The sequence below is a fragment of the Lycium ferocissimum genome, chromosome 2 (assembly GCF_029784015.1).
Source record: "Lycium ferocissimum isolate CSIRO_LF1 chromosome 2, AGI_CSIRO_Lferr_CH_V1, whole genome shotgun sequence".
Taxonomy (NCBI): Eukaryota; Viridiplantae; Streptophyta; class Magnoliopsida; order Solanales; family Solanaceae; genus Lycium; species Lycium ferocissimum.
The window spans coordinates 40,133,840-40,154,158 of NC_081343.1; the positions used below are offsets into that span (position 1 = coordinate 40,133,840).

The 20,319-nt window shown below is 37.2% G+C and overlaps 1 protein-coding gene across 1 annotated transcript; it reads left to right on the top strand.

The window, feature by feature from the left end:
• Window positions 1-1,243: 1,243 nt before the first annotated feature.
• Window positions 1,244-19,601, top strand: LOC132037321 (uncharacterized). Its single transcript, XM_059427816.1, has 15 exons — window positions 1,244-1,423; window positions 2,409-2,560; window positions 2,642-2,702; window positions 2,804-4,316; window positions 4,416-4,447; window positions 6,847-6,979; window positions 7,447-7,544; window positions 7,922-7,966; window positions 8,489-8,594; window positions 9,376-9,502; window positions 10,162-10,277; window positions 10,598-10,674; window positions 12,346-12,480; window positions 13,085-13,153; window positions 19,127-19,601. The coding sequence occupies exons 2-15, from the start codon at window positions 2,415-2,417 to the stop codon at window positions 19,397-19,399; spliced, it is 2,931 nt and encodes a 976-aa protein (XP_059283799.1). The 5' UTR covers window positions 1,244-1,423; window positions 2,409-2,414; the 3' UTR covers window positions 19,400-19,601.
• The last annotated feature ends 718 nt before the right edge of the window (window positions 19,602-20,319 follow it).

A 20,319-nucleotide genomic window follows, 5' to 3' on the forward strand; every position in this document is an offset into this window, starting at 1 on the left:
CTGGTGAAGTATTTATAATTTAATAACGCATCTTTTGGAGTGGTAAATGACAAAAATGTCTATTGCTCAAAGTTTTAAGAGTGGAGCTTAATTTTTAAAGCAACATTTAGGATGTAAATGATTTTCTCCGGGTGCTCATTAACCCTTTTATCCTAAAATACAGAAGGGGTCATTTGTTTTGAGCTATAGGCCAAAATATTTTTGAATATAAATCGGAATTATTTTATACCATGATTGATTTTCAGTATTAAAATTTGTACAAGTTATGTGAATTTAATACTGAAAATCAAACGTTGTATAATCAATACGGGTATAATTTATATGAAAATTTGTATATTTTTTTTTATATGAATTACAAGGTGAGATAAGTAATACATGTATTAGCAATATGTGGATAAGAGTATCTAAAGACGAAAATACCTTATGGGAGGAAATCTCCAAAAAATATTTTTCATAATGATTTATATACCTTATAATAATTCTTATATTATGTATTCTCATCATAATAGTCCTTATATTATCCATCTCAATGCAATAATCCATACTCCCTTCGGATAAAAAAGTGTGTCCACTTAGCCTATTTTTCTTGAGCAAAAAAGAGCGTTCACTTATCAAATCAAGAAAGAATTAACCTTATTTTTTCAGATTTAACCCTAATAAGTGCTATATGATCAAATGCCAATACCTATTTAATTAGGGACAGTTTAATCAAATTACTTATTTTTTTCTAGGAGTTAGTATTTTCTTAAGAGGTGTACAAATGACTAAATGGACACTCTTTTTTATCAGGAGGGTGTATATTACAAGTTCTTTTTTTTGCGGGGATTGCCCTTCATTTGGGGTGGTCTTTAATTTTTGCCCTTCAAATTGGTGGTCTTTAAATATTGCCCCTCGCCTAACACCCTGAGGTTGTGGGTTCAAACTCCAGCTCAGTAAAAAAATAAATAAATTTCGAAAGGCAGAATTTTCGTGAGGCAGAAGTTGTAAAATTCTGCCTGACCACCATTCTGAGGGGTAAAAATTAAAGGCCACCTCCGGCGAAGGGCAATCCTGCGAATTGCCCTTACAAGTTTTACAACCCCCTGTATAGCACGGAATTCGCCCGAAAAACTCCTTTTAAAACACTTACAATCCCCTAAGAGTCCTTTTTTCTTACAGAAAGAAGACCGGTTTTAATTAAACAGCCCAAGTATTTGAGGTTTGCTAAAGGGCAGTTGCGTCTTTCCATGAATGTAGTCAACTTACACTCATTAAACAATCAGTGGCCTTTCTTTCTCCATACTACTCAAAAGTGAAAAGTACATTACCTTTTTAATTTCCCCCACTTCTCTGTTCCCCCATATTGCCGTACATTCAGTTCTCCTCCAATATTAAATGAGGCTCTTATGTTAACAGATTTTGAGTATCAAATATCTCCAATCAGGTTTAATAAAATGCTTTCCTATCAATTTGATTTTTTTTACCAGCATTTCTCTTTGAGTTCATATCAAATTATGAAGCTCTAAATTTGATTACCTGTTAGTACTGACATATTGTTACTGTGTTATTCCTTTTAGCTATTACTGCATGTTCTTCTACCCCATTTTATGTTCCCATTCTTCTTCAGGACTCTTAAATTATGGTTATGCTCTTCAACTGGTTTAATTTTTTCTTTGAAGTAGTATGTTTTTAGAATTTTGGGACGAAATGGGCCCGAAAAGAGCAAGAGTGTGTGCAAATGAATGAAAGAAATTTAACATACATGTATTTTATATAGTCAACTGTCTAGCATACAACAATGACAACAACTACATAACCAGTGTAATCCCACAAGTGGGGTTAGGGGAGGGTAGGATGTACGCAGACCTTACTCCTACTTAATAAATCAGCAGTCTAAACATAAATGTCATAATTGAATTTAGGATCTTTGAAGAAAATTATTTTAGCTAGAAAGTGTAACTTGATCCCTGATTATTCCCAGGGATCATTACTTGAAATTGGTTGAGTACGAAAATTTCTTGTCTACGAAACTTGAGAAATAGTATTCTTTATGCACCACCCTCTTGCTTGAAGTTGTTGGAAACATAAGTTCTTTCTTCGGTTAGAGAGAGGACTAGTTTCTACAATGTCAGTTTATACTCTCAGGGTCCATCACATTTAGAAGTTACCTTTAGTTAATATCAGAAATTACCAATCTTAGTTTTGACCAGTTGGAGTTTAGTCCTTAATTTATTATATATTAAAACCAAGTAACTAAATAAACCAAAAGCGAATAAATGCAGTTCCACAATAAATTATCACATTGGTCTTACCTCATAAAACTTTCATGCCCAACAAGTTTGGGACTGAGTTGTAGTGGATTGATAGATTGATGCCATGTTTGTGGAATTTGGACCTTTAAAAATTAATGATCTCTTGACAAATGACAGGAAGATATGGGCACAAGCACATTACCAGATGCATTATTTGGGAATGATAGATACCACCCCATCATTTCTTCACGCAGACACCATGACCCTATTCAATTTTTTGCTGTTAAGTCACATTCCATGATCTATAGAAGGCGATCTGGTGGGAAAAGGTTTGATATTATTCTAGTGTATAAAGTTTAAAACTTTTTTGATGCAAGGAAGGTTAAAAGTGGCAAGTTTTATTATTTCAGAAAAGTTCTGTTCGCGGATGCCTGCCTCTGCAAACCAAGACATGTTGTTTTCTCGAGCATGGTTTGCATTTCTATGCCTTCTACGAGTATCTTTTTATTTGTTATTTAACTGATTTAGGGTGCTAGCGACCACTACAATTGAAACTTTCTTTTTTACTTCAGGATGACTCAACCGAAGCTCTCACAGACTTCCTTGATGATGGGGATGGTAATTCATTAGGGAGTAGCAAAGTAGTAGGCATTGATGATAATGAACTGTTGTCAAGTAGGAAAGCTCTCTCTGATGCTCAAGCCAGAAACGAAACCATTGAAAAGGAAAGAGATCAATTGCTTGAAAAGTTAGCTCACTCTGAGGCAAAACAGAAGGAGTATTTGTCCACCGTAATGCATGATAAGGATTTGGCCATATCAGAACTTGAGGCTGCCAAAGACCTATTTAACAGGAAGCTAGAAGAGTCTTTGGAGCAGAAGTTTAAGTTGGAATCTAAGTTGGTCCTGGCAAAACAAGATGCTGTTGAACTTGCAGTTCAAGTTGAGAAGCTTGCTGAGATTGCTTTTCAGCAGGCAACTTGTCACATACTCGAAGATGCACAATTACGAGTTTCAGCTGCTGAAACTTCTGCAGCAGAGGCAGCTTTTCAAATTGAAGAGCAAATAAGGACTGCCTCTGAAGGGGCCATAACCTCTGTTCTACAACAGTCTAAAGATGCCATAGAAAAGGCTTTAGCTGTAGCTGAATCAGCCGGAGACCATACAACAAATGCCATGGCTGCATTTCTAGATAATATGGATCGGGTTGATGAGATCATACCACTCGAGTCCCAGATTATCAAGTTAAGCAACACTGTGAATGACTTGGAGTCTCAATTACTGGTTTACAGAAATGAGATTGACAGATTAAAATTAGAGCTAAAGCAAGCACGAAAAGAAGCAAAAGCATACGAACTCCGTGCAAATGATGTTGAGAAGTTATTGCTTGAGTTTCAGGAATCAAGCAGAAAAGCAGCATTCCAACAGGAGGAGGAAATAAAATCATCATTAGAGAAAATGAGAAAAGATGCTACGGAGAAAAAGAAGGCAGCTTCAAAGGCATTTAAGCTTGAGCTAGAGAGGATGAAGGCTGCCATTGAAGCAGCAAAAGAAACAGCACGTTCACAAGATGAGGCATATATGCGAAGATGTGAAGCACTGCAGAGATCTTTGAGAGCAGCTGAAGCTGCTTCGAAAACGTGGAGGCAAAGAGCAGAAATGGCTGAGGATTTGTTACAAAGGAAAAGTTCTTCAGAAGAAGGGGATGAGGAAGCTATTTATTGTGTTAATGGTGGAAGAATAGATTTTCTTATGGATGGTGATTCACAGAAATGGAGACTTTTAACTGATGGTCCTCGCAGGCCAACACCTGAGTGGATGGCAAGGAGGATACGCTCTATCCGTCCCAGGTTTCCACCTAGGAAAACTCATGTACCTGAAGTCGTGACATCAGGATTTAAAACTTTGGACTTACCGAAACCCGATGAAGTATGGTCTATCGCCCAAGAAAAGCTAAAGGAAGGAGATGCGCTAGTTGAGCATGTGATTGAGAAAGAAGTTATTGAAAAGAAGCGGAAGGCTTTGGAACGTGCTCTTCAACGGAAGACAGTTAAATGGCAGAGAACTCCGGAAGAAACAAAATTAGGTAGCTATTCATGTCAGATAATCTTATTTTATTTCACTTGCGAAGCAGTGTTTTCAAGCGAAATGCTTAATCATGTATAATTTGACTTGTTGCATGCAGAATCAGGGACGGGTACTGGACGAGAGATTGTGGTCAGTATACCAGCTTTCATTTTGATTAGTTTTTTTTTTTCCGTATAAGATAAAAGTAATTCATTTAATAATAGCATTACCAAAGGGGTAATGCAGAAGTACAAAAAGAAGCTGGACTTTATACAAATATTATACAATAGCAGACTCAAACAAGTCCCGAAACTCAATTGCGCTGAATACAGACTCAAACAAGTCACCAGGGTGTTCGAAAAAATAATTGAACCTAAATAAACTCAATATGCGGGTGTTCAAAAGTTAATAAATGTACATAAACATATAAAATTTACCCTAAATATACAGGATTTTTGTCCGGGGTGTTTGTACATCCCCTATGCCAAGACTCTGTAAACACTTTTATCTTACATAAGAAATCGGCCCCTTCTTTCCCTTGAAACATCTTCTGTTTCTCTCTCGCCATACTGTCCAAATGATGCATAAAGTGATCAATTTCCATATCTTCTCCAACCTTTTCTCCAAATTCTGTGCCTGCCATATATTAAGTAGATTTTTGAAGTTCTATGGCATCACCCAATGTACATCAAATATGTTTAAAAATAAAGTCCAGATCTTCCATGTTGGCTGCTACAATGCCACAACAAGTGGTGCATGGATTCAGCTGATCCTTCACGCAGAAAACACCAGTTACATAAAGTAAAGCCTCTCTTCTGCAAATTATTCCGAGTCAAGCATGTAGCATGAGAACCAGTCCACCTAAAACATGCTATTTCAGATGGGGCTCTCTTTTTCCAAAGCATTTTCAGGGCCAAAGACATCCTGATTCATGTTGATTTGTTTTGACTTAGTTTTGGCTTGCATCAACTTATAATTGATTTGACTGCTAAATTTAAGTTTCTGTTGTGACTCGGATGAATATTGTATCTTTTCCCTCTCTCTAACTCTATTTGATAGATTTAAAAAAAATATAACTGCTCATTGATATAACTTCATCTTTTCAAATGCCAAGCAAACTGAAGTAATTAATTTCCTTCTTTGAGAACTAGCTGACACATTAGTTTGATTTACATAGATTTTTTCATTTAAATATTGTTTCTACCCTGCAATAGCTGTTTTATAAACAGAACACAGAAAAAGGCCTTGCTTCTAAAATTTTCCAATTTAAACTATTGTGAGAAAGGTGTTGTCAATGTGGATATGATATGTCATATTGACAAGTTAATAGAGTTGTTACATGCTATGAAGTATTCTTACTGAAAGTTTAGATTTCATCCTAACCTGGACTGAGTAGAAGAAATAGTAGAATCATGGGCCACAAAAGTCTACACCTGGGACAGCCTGACCTCCTAAGACCCTGCTATGTGAGAGGCTTGTGCACTGGATTTCTTCATTGAGCAGGGAATTTCCACTTCAGCGGCGCATATTATTTCACTAGTTTATTTTCTACAGAAATGTAGAATATAATACAGATGATTACATAGGTATAAAGCTACCCTTCATCTAAGTATATCCTCCTTTTTGGCTCCCGATGTTCTATTCCTGCAATCAATGCTTGACTTTAACTGGACTCTCAGATACTACCTACTACTGAGTCAGTGGACAAGAATACATATTTAAAGGTGAAAAATCAAAATTCTGCAGTGAACTTTATAGTTTAACCATATTTCTTACTTCATCAGTCCTAACTAGGATGTCCACCTATCCTTTTTTACTTTGTCCCAGACTAGTGTCCATTATCTTAAAAGAAAATCCTTTTAAGAATATTTTAACTCGAAAAGTTATATGGAACCACATGTATTCTTTGCAAAAAAAAGCCTTTTCTCTATTCTATTCTTTGCAAAAAGACCTTTTCCCTATTTTATTCTATTCTAGGTGAACAAGGAAACAGTATTGTGCACCACATGTTTCCCCAAGAGTAAAAAAATAACTTTTTTATCGTTTTCCTCAATAAACAAAGTCAAAAGAAGATGTTCAATTTGGGAGGAGGAAGTTATATACTTTGTGTTTTAACCGTTAATTATCGTCAATGTTGTTGTTGTTATTATTATTATTATTGTTTGTTGTTGTGGTTGTTGTTGTTATTATTATTATTATTACTTTTATCATCATTATTATTGTTATTACTGTCATCGTCATCATCATTATCACGACCACCAGCACTAGCACCACCACCATTTTCATCATCATCTAATGGCTAGAAATTCACTTCAAGGCTTTCAAAACTTCTATGAGTCAAAAAAAAAAAAAAAAAAAAACCTTCTATGAAGTTCTTGTTGCAGCCAATGTTTATCTGAAATTTTCATCCTCTTCCAGGGGCTCACTCAGGATACCTGTTTCTTCATTGGCATTACATCACTATTATTACTGTTGCCTCTATTTCTTTTTACATGCCAGTCTCTTTTTTTCAATCCTTAGTAGCTATAATGCTCTATTTGATTTTGAAGTTCCAAGGTTTCAATTGGGAAAGCTGGAGAAGACAGTGGTATCTTGAGCTTGCTAGTAAAGCTGCTGATTTGTCCCGCTGCGGTATCACAGCGGTTTGGCTTCCACCACCAACAGAATCAGTTGCCCCTCAAGGTTTTGACCTCTTTGATCAGTTTAGCTTTAGAAGACAAATGGGAACTGCTAATAACAACATATGTTTCACAATTTTATCATTTTCGAGATGATTTTTCTTAGTTCATCTTGTTATTTGTTTTGGAAGAGTTTTTAATAATTGAACAATCTCCATATATATTGAATGTTATAAACGAGGCGAAGAAATGCTTCTTAACAAACTGAATTAACTACCTTATATAAAATTATTTGGTTAAATAAAATTCAGGGCTTCTTCTTTTTGGTGCACCCATGAGGTTATTTTTTGTATAGATGATTGGGTGGCTTTCATAGAAAATCATGTATTCTTGTAGGATTTTCTATTTTTTGGTATATATACGGGCTAGTTTATGCCCTTTTTGTTAATAATATTATTAGTTCGTTGGAAAATAAAATAAACAATTCAGGGCTTCTCTTGTTCTGTTGTAAATAACAGAGGATTGTTGCAGGTTACATGCCTTCTGATCTTTACAACTTGAATTCTGCTTATGGTTCCTTGGAAGAGCTTAGAAGCTGCATAGAAGAGATGCATAACCAAGATCTTTTGGTCTGTATCTAATTAGTGATTGACTTGTTATTCCTGGCACTTTTAGTTTAATATTTTGTATTCAGACAGTTACCGTGATCCTTTAATTTAGCATTGCATGGTTTTTCTCATGTATTCTTTTTGCATGAAATGAAAATCATCAACAGCTTGAAAATGCATGTCATTTTCTTGCAGTTATGTTTTAGCTTCCGTTAATGAGTAATATATGTCTGCTGCTAGTGCATCAAAATGGAATTTCCTATATTTCTGCTGCTAGTGCATATTATGTAATCTATTACACCAAATTAGTGATTTCTGAATTATGTAGAGGTTATTAAGCTGCTGATAGGTGCAGAACAATGTGGTTTATCATATAGCTGTTCTGCTTGTGTTTACAGGCCTTGGGAGATGTTGTTTTGAACCATCGATGTGCTCACAAACAGGTAATCATTTTCTAAATTGCTGTTCTTGTTTCTTTATAAATCTGTGATTATGTTAGCTTTGTTTTGTTTGGAAATAAAATGTTCATGAAGGAAACCTTTCAGGGCTAGAAGCAAGTATGAGTTGTTTGGAAGTCATGCTTCGAACACCATTCCATTTTGCTTGCTGACAGTGATTTAAATATCATTTGACATGGCATTTTGAAGTTGGTCCAAGTTCTTCAGTGTATATAGTTTGCTTTATCTGTTACGAAGGTCTTTGTTCCATAATTGCCTGTGTCCTCTCTGTATGTCTGTATGAAAGAACATATTCTTCTAAACTAACATTGCCATCTCTGGTCTCTACCCAATATTTTGTGGGTGTGTAATTCCTCTGCTCCTTGAGATTGTACATTTTGTATAAAAAAATTTATAAGTACCGCTTTGGAGTAAGTCAAAGATGAACTAACGGGTGTAATGATCCTTTTGACTCAAACTAATGCTGCAAGTCTTGATAGATACTCTCACCTGATTGGATGATTGTAGAGTCCAAATGGTGTTTGGAACATTTTTGGAGGCAAGCTTGCATGGGGACCTGAAGCAATTGTGTGTGATGACCCAAATTTTCAAGGCCGCGGAAATCCTTCAAGTGGTATGAATTCTCTCCATGAAACATATGGGATCTTTTTGTAAATATCACATGCTTTATTGCCAGATGAGAAAAGTTTTATAAGAACATTAAGATATTAGAGAGCTACTACAACTTAGTGTGTGCAATCTTAGATATTTTAAAGTTTATGGAGATAAATACTGTCATTGATGCTCTTTTAAATTGTTTTCATCTTTGCACCATAAGCTTCCTATTTCAGCCTTCGATATTTCTTTAGTTGTCCATGCAATTGAAAAACACGCTATTTCAGTGTCACATATCTTTGTCCAATCTTTGATTAAAGCAACTACCAAAGCTATTTCAGCTAATGGACTCCTTTTTGGCTAAACATTATAAATGCTTGTTGTTGTTCTTTTCAATTGTTTACACCTTTGCTCATATACACTTCTTATTTGTGCCTTTCACCATGTACTTTATTATGTTAAAGGACTGGCCAAAATATTCTTGTATTGTCACATCTTTTATTGTATTTTCTTTTCTGAGAACACCAATGTGTATAGCTTCTGCTCAGATTAGTATAAGTTTTTGCAAGACAGTAGAGTATGCTTATGACTGTGTAGAATGGTGAAGGCGAGGAATTATCTAGAGTTTAGTCCAGTTTTGGTGCATAACTTTTTTGATTCCTGGATACTCTCTAAAATTGATGTTCTTCACCTGTATATCAGATTTTATGAGCTTCATAGATTTATGAGAAGAGACTATAAGTGTTTCCTTCTTACAGGATTTTTCTGGTTACCCCTCTTTGTTTGTGTTTGAAGTGTAGGTGATATTTTTCATGCTGCACCAAACATCGATCATTCCCAGGAATTTGTACGAGAAGATATCAAAAAGTGGCTAAATTGGCTCCGAAATGATGTTGGTTTTGATGGGTGGCGCCTTGACTTTGTGAGGTGAAGCTGTAATGCTTGTTGGTTTTAATACTATTGAACTTATTACTTCTATTTCCCATTTCAAAATACAAGTTTAGGTGTCTGTAAACACTTACATCATACTGGTATAAAATTAGAGAATCAGAAAAGGAAAAACAGAAGTGTCTTGTTGCAATATGTGTTTCTACCACATTACCTGCTTGTTCTTTATTCATACTAGCTTTTCCTTTCTGAAGTTTGTTAGCTGCAAATTTTTTTTGTATCTCCGTTTGTTCTTTCTGTCTCCCCTGACGGTGGAAACTAAATGAAGATAAGGTGGAAACTTGTAGTCACATATTCAATTCCACAGAATTCTTGAAAATGGTGATCATATATCAGACATCAGACCTCTTGTGGAGCTATTTTTCATCTCCAATTTGATCTCCATTTTAATCCATTATCCTTTAGCTAGTATGCTGTGGCCCAGAATGAAAATGTAAGGGCCATTTTGAATGAGATCTTAGGAGGGAAACTGACATGGCACTGTTATTAATGAATTCCTGGAGCATTTAACTTCAATTTCAGTAGGTACTCTGGGATATTTTCTTAAAACTGGCTGATCTATCCAATCCTTGGAATCTTTCTGCTCGGTATGATACCTTTTGTCATTTGTAGTAATACGGGCTCTTTCTTGTCCGCAGGGGCTTCTCAGGGGGATATATAAAAGAATATATAGAAGCATCAAATCCTGCATTTTCTATTGGCGAGTATTGGGATAGTCTCGCTTATGAAGGTGGAAACTTGAGTTACAACCAAGGTGAGATTCTTGTTATATGTAGCCATAGATTTGACTAATTGGTCAGCTTGGATTGTCAAAGAAAAAAATTTTGGGTTATGACATAGACAACTGATTTTTCCATTTTATGCAAATTCTTTTAACTGTGTACTTTTGATATTTGTTCGAGCAAATTGCCAAATGTGTGTGCTAGCCATTATCATTTCTCTACTCTGTTCAGTGTTTGTACTATTTAGGTGTCAATGTCCTTGAACATTGAGGACATGCAACTTTAAATATTTTATGTGGAACATCCACCAGTCCTCTATAAAAGTAGATTTGTGTTGTTCTGATGCATCCAGATGCCCATCGCCAACGCATAGTTAACTGGATCAATGCTACTGGCGGGAGCTCTTCAGCATTTGATGTCACAACAAAGGTACTTCTGTTAGAGCATCTTTTATTTGTAGGTTTCCCTATCCCCTCATATGATTAAGCATCTCAATCATTTGGAAATGACATACATGACCGTCCTTTTTTTCTTTTCTTGTGCCTCTGTTTTTTGAATCAAGTAGAGTAATTAATATGGTACGTGGGTTTGGATGAGTATCAAAATGGTTATGTATATGTAGGAGTATGCTTGATTGCTAGCAGTTTTTTTGTGTACTTTCATACCCTTGTCCCACTGGTTGGACAAAACTTTTTTTTGAGACTGGTAACATTTTATTCACAAAAGCACTAAGGGAGTGCAAGCCTTCTTTCACTGGTTGGACAAAACTTATTCTATGGAGCTGGGTTTACCCTGTGCTCACCCAAAGGGTAGCGGCTGCGGGTTCCCATGTCATCAAAAAAAAAAAAACTTATTCAATATTACACAATATTTTCAAGGCCAATGCAGTTGAATGTATAAATTGAAGTATTTACCAAGATTGAAGTTGAGGAGAAACAACCCTTCAGTTCATTGACTGTTTTTCCGTGTCAAGAATCACATATTTGCTGCTTTTATGTGTCTTAGAAACAATGATTCTTTTGGATACATTCAAATCCTGTAAACTGCGAGAAAATCTACCACTTCAATTGGGTCTTAACACATATGAGACAATATAGTGGATAAGGAGATCTATCATGTGGTTGGCTTGTGGGCATGTTGACATTTTAAGATTGTCCGGAAAACCTGTGACTAACTCTTATCCGTATATTTGTGTGACCATGAAGTGGTTAGGTGATAGAATCTAAGGTGCCATATGTCTGTTGATAAGAGGAAGAGGGTAGTTGGTGCCTTCCAGATAATTGGGCTGAGTGACCATCTAAGTCTATATCCCTATAGCTGGTTGTAGCCTTACTGTCAAACCAGTACTTTCTCTTTTACCTTTTCAAACCATGAGTGACCTTCTAAAGATAAATTATCAACCCCCTACTTTAAAGGCATCTGAGTTAATTCCATGTTTGCCCTCCTTTTTCCCCTGATAAGAGGTATTTTCTCCATTTTTCCTTATCCCACGTCTAGCCACTCTGTCATTTCTGACTAAAACTTTCATCTCCAATTTGTTTGTCTGTTGAGCAAATTCAAAATTTGACGTGTAGCAAATGGTATTTTGTTTTTAGTTCCTAAATGTTTATTGTATGTATTCAAATTATTTTTGAATAAACACCTGAATGATATGATGCATAAATTTCCGCCTAATTTGATTTACTTTTATAGTTTCATTCCCATTATTGATTGCACGTGTGTAAATTATTTTTGCCACATGAATTACCTGACACATTGAAACGAAGGGTACTTTCTAAAATGAATCAAGTCTCTACTCCCACCTTGACATTCGTATGAATCAATCATGAGTTTATAGAGCATTACCAGAAATTCATGGGATTATAGAGACGTTGACCTTCTCTGGGTCCCCTTACTAGTTCTGGGAAATTATAGTCCATGTAATCTGTTGTCCCACGTAATCTACTCGTGAATAAAGCAACCTTTAATAATTCATGCTAAGGTATCTATGGGTTAATATTTTCATTCTCCAGATTTAAATTATATTGCTTCTTCATGTTAGTGTAGGAAGGTTTTAATGATAGCTTTTCAGCTTGTTGGTGAATGATATTTTTCTGGCAGGGTATATTGCATTCTGCTTTACATAACCAATATTGGAGGTTAATTGATCCTCAAGGCAAACCAACAGGAGTGATGGGATGGTGGCCCTCACGTGCTGTCACATTCTTGGAGAATCATGATACTGGATCCACACAGGTCCTCTCTCTTTCTTGCTCTAGCAAACACACACGTAACACACAGATGTACATGTCTGCTTGTGCTCTCACTCGTTCAGTGAGACACATGCTCCAATTTAAATGCACTGCCATGGAGGTTAAATATGTTGACATTCACCTATATTACACCTTCACTTTTTTTTTTTTCGATAAGAAACCTTCGTTCAGAGTTTTTGGCTCAAAACATCCTTACATTTGGCCAAAAGATTAAGTAGATCCCTCTAATATGCCCTCCAAATTTTATAAAGCTTAACAAATGTCTTTAGCAAAATTCATAGTTCTGAGCTATAATTTTTTTTCTGAATGACTTGAAATTTAGTTGCCATGCACTATGTAGAGATGAGCTTACATTGAGCAACATGAACAATGATGATTCATATAGCCGACTTCAACTTTCTTGGTATTGAGGAGTGGTAGTTGTTTGTATGCACTATTTATAGTATTTTTATCTGCTTTGTGAACTGAAAAGTAATTTGCTTTCATGCATTTGGCTCACTGAATGCTGCAAGTTGGATGATCTAATTATTGTGATTCTGGCACAAATATGTTTTCATGTAATAACAAAAAATATTCCTTTCTTTCAGGGCCATTGGCCATTTCCACGGGATAAGCTTACTCAAGGATATGCATACATTTTAACCCACCCTGGAACGGTAATCTTTGTTTTCTCTTATTTTTGTGGTAGATCCTAGAAGTAGGAGAAGATAAAAAATCGTTCAGAAGTAGGAGAAGAGAAAAAATCGTTCTCCAAAGTAAACTGAGCAGCTAAAGCTCTATTGTTTTTTCCTTTTACCAGATAACCTTCAATTATCTTTTACCCTTGTCATTCAATTAGTAGCATTTAAACTAGAAAAGGTCTCGTGAGATCTAAACTGAGTACACTAGTGAGCTAGCGGAACCGTGGACTGTAGATTTTTATGAGAAAATGAGAAGTGTCATGTAATTAAACATACTGGAAGGATTTACCACTACGTACTACCTTGTTAAATTGAAGATGGACTCATGTCGCCTAACTGTTGGGAATAAAATAGCCCCGCAAAAATAATATTCACGGTATTAGTGATAAACGCGGAACACTAATTTATGGTTAAATTAGCAAGAATAAAATGCGCTATAATGACACCAAGGTTTTACGTGGAAACCCTTCCCGAATAAGGGAAAAACCACGCATGCAGAGGAGCAGCTGATATCACTATAGTAAGGAATTTTTACAGTGTAGTAACGCAGTATAAATACTCTTTAAGACCATTACACCCACAAAAGAAAAACACTCTTTTGATTTTTCCCACCTTACTACAATATCACTCACACTCTATTTTTCTTCGAGACTATTTTCTTACGATCTATGGAATACCTCACTTTGCTCTCACTCGATGTATTGTCGAGATTTTTGGTGTCCTTTCCAAATGAAGCTTAGAACTCTATTTATAAGCTTTTAAAACGCGTGAACAAGTAACCCGCGTGAGCGATATGGCACCGCGTGAAGCGCAAACCGCGTGGGCCGAAACAAACGGAAACCGCGTTTTATACGTGTGAAACGATACCACGCGTATTTACTATTCAACCTGGTGGGCCCCCATGTGCGAGGGACCTACTCAACAATTCTCCCTTCCCGACGATACGGGGAAGAATGTTCTCGTGAATCACCGAAGCTCATTGATAGCTTGGAACAAACTTCAAGCTTTTGCCTTGAGACCGCCTTTGTCATCATATCACCGCATTTCCATCTGTGTGGATTTTCTTTCAATCGGAATCTTTTTGTCTCCGTAGCATCACGAATCCGTGATATCGACATCAACGTGTTTTGTTCTCGCACGGTACATCGAGTTCTTGCTCAAGTCTATTGCACTCTGACTGTCGCAATAGACAATATACTCCATTTGCTGCAATCCAAGTTCTTGAAGGAATCTCTTGAGCCATATCATTTCTTTGCCAGCTTCAGTAGCCGCAATATACTCCGCTTCCGTTGTAGACAGTGCGACACACTTCTGCAACTTTGACTGCCATGATATAGCTCCCCCTGAAAAAGTAAACAAATATCCAGTAGTGGATTTTCTCGTTATCAAGGTCACCTGCCATATCGAATCCGTATAGCCCTTCAAAATTGGATTTGATCCTCCAAAACACAAGCATTCATCCGAGCTTCCTCTTAGATACCGAGTATCCACTTAAACTTCCCAATGCTTTTTCCCTGGATTTTCGAAATCTGCTAACAACACCGATCGCATGAGCAATATCCGGTCGAGTGCATACCATTGCATACATCAAACTTCCGACGGCGAGAGAATAAGGAATCTTGGCCATTCTCTCTTTTTCCTCCGTTGTTGTAGGACACATCTCTTTGCTCAGTTTCAGATGACCAGGGAGAGGTGTGCTAACCCACTTAGCATTCTTCATATTGAAGCGCTCTAGTACACGTTCTATGTACCTTTCTTGTGACAAATAAAGCTTTCTTTCATCTCTTGAACGAGTAATTCTCATGCCCAAAATCTGTTTAGCATGACCCAAGTCTTTCATTGCAAAAGACTTACTCAATCGTTTCTTCAACTCGTCGATCTGGAAGCATTCTTGCCTACAATCAACATATCATCCACATATAGCAGAAGGATGATAAAGTCATCATGAGAAAATCTTTGTACAAACACACAGTGATCTGAAGAAGTCTTCTTGTAGCCTTGCTCCCCCATAACAGACTCAAACTTCTTGTACCCGTGCGGGAGCTTGCTTAATCCATATAGACTCTTCTTAAGTTTGCATACAAAATTTTCTTTACCTTTTTCCTTGAAGCCCTCGAGGTTGTTCCATATAAATCTCCTCTTCTAAATCACCATGAAGAAAAGCAGTCTTCACATCCATCCGCTCAATCTCCAAATCAAGACTAGCGATCAAACCAAGAGCTGTCCGAATGGAGGACATTTTCCTTTAACAGAGAAAATATTTCGTCAAAGTCAATACCTTTCCTTTGACCAAATCCCTTAACAACCAATCTAGCTTTGTATTTGGGCTTCAAGCTGTGTTCTTCGGCTTTAACTTTGAACACCCACTTGTTCTTCAAAGCTCTCATGCCCTTAGGCAATTTCACCAACTCATAAGTATGGTTCTCATGCAGAGATTTCATCTCATCTTGCATGGCTTCAATCCATTGATCCTTGTGCTCATCTTCCATGGCCTCCTCCTAACATTCGGAGTTCTCCCCATCGCCGAGTAATACATACTCATTAGGTGAATAACGGAAGAAGGAACATCTGTCTAGTAGACCTTCTAAGTGGAATATCCGAGTCATCCACGACTTCATCACGTAGTAAGGAGCATCTACCTCATCAATAGCACATCATTATCATCATCAACATGCCGATGCGGGACATGATTCTGGGCATCACCATCGTCATCGAGCCCACCAACGTCATCAACATTTGTATGAGGACTTGATCAAGATTAACTAAACCTTGAACTTGAAGATTTTATCTTCTCGTTTGTTAATATCTTCAATGGTTTGATCCTCCATGAAGATAACATCACGACTTTTATGAGCTTATTATCAATTGGATATATAGCTCGTAACCAAACTCATCAAGGCTATTAGATGAAGATGCCTTCGCCTTGTCTTGGCAGTTAATTTTGACCTCTCATCTTTAGGCACATGTACAAAAGCTTTGCAACCAAACACTTTCAAGTGGTTGAAAAGCCATACCAAACTCGTTTGGAACATCACTTTGCAAAGCAACCGCAGGGGATAGATTAATAACATGTGCGGCGGTCAATAAAGCCTCACCCCAAAAGGAATTCGGCAACTTTGCTTCAGAAAGCAAACATCTGACTCTTTCCATCAAGGTCCTGTTCATCCTCTCTGCTAAACCATTAAGCTGAGGAGTCTTAGGAGGAGTCTTCTGGTGTCTGATACCCTGTTGCTTGCAGTATTCGTCAAACGGTCCACAATATTCACCACCGTTATCGGTACGAATACACTTCAGCTTCTTTCCAGCTTTCTCTTTCATTTGAGGCACGAAAGCGCGAAAGACACCAACACTTGGTCTTTAGTCTTTAAGACGTAGACCCAAAGTTTCCTTGAGCAATCATCAATAAAGGTAGCGAAGTAAAGTGCACCACCCAAAGTCCTTGTCTTCATTGGACCACATAAATCGAATGCACCAACTCAAGCAACTCTTGTCTTTCTTGAAGGAGGATGAGACTTGAAAAAACTCTATTTTGTTTTCCAGCCAAGCAGTGCTCACACTTTTCTAATTTAGCACTTTCGAAATTTGACAATAATTTCTTTTTGGCTAGAACATTTAGTCCTTTCTCACTAATGTGGCTAAGCCTCTTATGCCATAATGTTGAAGAGCTATTGATCTCGGTGCATTCACTATATCAACACGGTGAGAGGCCGTAGTCCAGTATAGACCACAACGCTTTTCGCCCCGAGCCACAATCATGGAACCCTTAGTGAGCTTCCACTTTCCAGCACCATTGGTACTGACATATCCCTCATCATCCAAAATACCGACAGAGATCAAGTGCAAACGAACATCAGGTGCATGCTTTACATTGTTTAAAACTAGTTTAGTTCCAATACTAGTTTTCAAACAAATCGTTCCAACACCGGCCACCACAGATACGATCTCATTACCCGCTCAAAGTTCCAAAGTCACCGGAGTATAGGATGAGAAAAATTCCTTCCGTGATGTCACATGAGATGCGGCACCACTGTCCACAACCCAGCTTGACTCATCACAAGCAATATTTATCAGATCCGCATCAAGGATAGTAACAAGATCTTCTGTAGTGACAGCGGCAACACGATTGCCATCTTCTTTCTTTTCCTCCTTATCTCTATTCTCCTTTTTCAAAATCTGGCAGAACTTCTTTGTGTGCCCTTTTTTCCCGCAATGATAGCACTCAATATCTTTAAGTCTGCTTCTGGATTTGCTTCTATGATGCTCTCTCTATTTTTGAGAACCACGATTCTTGCCTCTCCCCTAGTGTCGGTCCACCAAGACATCTGAGGAGGAACCTTGAGATTTTCTTCTCATCTCTTCATTTAAAAGACTGCTCTTGGCAAGATCCATAGAGATCACACCATCGGAGCGAATTTGATAATGAAGTTCTAATAATTTCCCAAGAATGCGGTAGGGAACAGTAAAAACAAGCCTTGAATTTCTTCATCAAAATTAATGCCCATAGCGGACAACTGGTTCATGATCCCCTGAAAAATATTCAGATGATCTGTCATTGCGGAACCATCGTGGTATTTTAAACCCAGCATTTGCTTTATCAAAAACATCTTGTTGTTACCAGTTTTCCGAGCATACAAACTTTCAAGATGCTCCCATAGGGTCCGAGCATGTGTCTCCCCAGAAATATGGTTCAACACATTATCGTCAACCCTTGTTTTGTCTAATAAAGCGCAAACACGCCGATGCAACAAATTCCACTCTTCATCGATTTATTATCAGGCTTTTTATTTGCAAAGACAGGTTCATGAAAATTCTTGACATAGAGCAAATCTTCCATTTTGCCCTTCCAAATGGCATAATTTACGCCACTCAAAGTAACCATTCTACTAGTGTTGGCTTCCATCGTTTATCACAAATACAAATACTATTTTATTCGAAGACCAAAGTAATTCTTTTCTGATGTGGAAGTTCGGACGTCTTTCGCAACCACGAGCATACTCGGACGGAACTTTGGCTCTGATACCACTTGTTGGGAATAAAATAGCCCCGCAAAAATAATATTCACGGTATTAGTGATAAACGCGGAACACTAATTTATGGTTAAATTAGCAAGAATAAAATGCAGCTATAATGACCCCAAGGTTTTACGTGGAAACCCTTGAATAAGGGAAAAATCACGCCAGAGGAGCGACTAATATCACTATAGTAAGGAATTTTACACTGTGTAGTAACGAGTATAAATACTCCTAAGACCACTACACCCACAAAAGAAAAACACTCTTTTGATTTTTCCTACCTTAGTACAATATCACTCACACTCTATTTTTCTTCACGAGACTATTTTCTTACGATCTATGGAATACCTCACTTTGCTCTCACTCGGATGTATTGTATGCGAGATTTTTGGTGTCCTTTCCAAATGAAGCTTAGAACTCTATTTATAAGCTTCGTAAAAACGCGTGAACAGTAACCCCGTGCGTACACCGCGTGAACAGTATCACCGCGTGAACAGTAAACCGCGTGGACAGTTGCAAACAGTAAACCGCGTTTTTTACGTGTGAACAGTACCACGCGTATTTACTAGTCAACTCTGGTGGGCCCCACATGTCTGAGGGACCTACTCAACACTAACATCATAAGAGATTGCCACTAGCAATCTGTAGTCTGTTGTTATACATCACACAGCCACACCACACATGTATCCGTGTATACACACAACACACACACACACATACACTAAGAGCTATCTAACTAATGCTCTCTTGCTATAACCTAGTCTTACTGGCTCTTACCTCCCCGCCAATTTTTGTTTCTTTATGCATGGATGTATGCATGCACGTTCACAAGATGAAAGCATGTCGATATATAATTCCAATATGGGTGGTTATATGTACCGTCAATATTGAGTTAAAGCTAAAAGAGATCCTAATTCTTATATGCATTTTTTTGCAGCCTGTAATATTTTATGATCATTTCTATGATTTTGGAATTCGGGATGTCATAAATGAGTTAATTGAGGCGCGGAGACGAGCTGGAATCCATTGCCGGAGCCCCTTAAAGATATATCATGCAAATAATGATGGTTACGTTGCACAGATTGGAGATACCCTTGTGATGAAACTTGGTCATTTGGACTGGAATCCTTCCAAGGAAGTTCATTTGGACGGGACCTGGCAGAAATTTGTTGATAAAGGACCAGAATATCAAGTATGGCTGAGGCAATAATACTACAGAATACAAGACTTGCATATTCTTATTGGAATTCTGTCCATTTTATTGCTGTTATGTTGTAATTATAATACATCATACCTCATATCAGAGATTTGGAATTCCTGCATCAGGAGATGAGAATAAAAAAAAAAGCTGATGCTGGGGCGGGCTTGTCGTTTGACAAAGGTCATTTCTGATTTTATTGGTTGTATTACTCTGAGGAGTCTTACTTTTTCTTTTGGCTGCAGAAGACATGTTTTACATACTAACTCTGATTTAAAGGTCATTAACATAAGTCATATACAAAGGAAGGCGGAAAAACAAAACGTAGGATCAATGCTATTACAACCATATTTAGACAAATATCAGCCACAACATTGGCTTCTCTAAGGAGTCTATATTCACTTAGGGTAGCTTGGTTTACCTGTTAACAAATATAATTCCAGCATAAATTTTTTGCATAAATTATGCTAGGATTACAATGTTTGGTTGGTCGTGTGAAAAAGACGATGCAGATTATCCTCATTAGAGTTCACATTGCTTATACTCGCGTAAGTAACAATTTATATTTCATTGTATAATAAATTGCTTAAACAACTCATATATTATATCTACTATGCGAACCAAACGATGGTCCCCTTAATGAAAAAGTAAATTAAAAAATGCTTTCCCTAAAGAGTATGTATCTTATGCAGCAACCTCCTAGTAGAAATGGTCTCCCAAGAGTAATTTGACGTGAATGGAATCCACCATAATTCCTAAAAAATGCTTGATTAACCATCTCTCCATCCATAAATTTCTAAAATCCCATTTCTTGGTCTTGAATTTGCATACCTTGAGTACTGATCTAAATCATCACGAATATGAGCTCGAAATTTCCTTCGTAACTCTCAAAACTTCTTCATATTGACTTTCTTACCTGCCTCATTTTAGAG

What these genes read in the sequence shown, in the direction of transcription:
- LOC132037321 (XM_059427816.1), top strand. Translation starts at nt 2,415, where the DNA reads ATGGGCACAAGCACATTACCAGATGCATTATTTGGGAATGATAGATAC. An exon ending in GTACTGGACGAGAGATTGTG is followed by an intron (nt 4,448 to 6,846) that starts GTCAGTATACCA and finishes TTGATTTTGAAG; the next exon opens with TTCCAAGGTTTCAATTGGGA. An exon ending in AAACTTGAGTTACAACCAAG is followed by an intron (nt 10,278 to 10,597) that starts GTGAGATTCTTG and finishes TGATGCATCCAG; the next exon opens with ATGCCCATCGCCAACGCATA.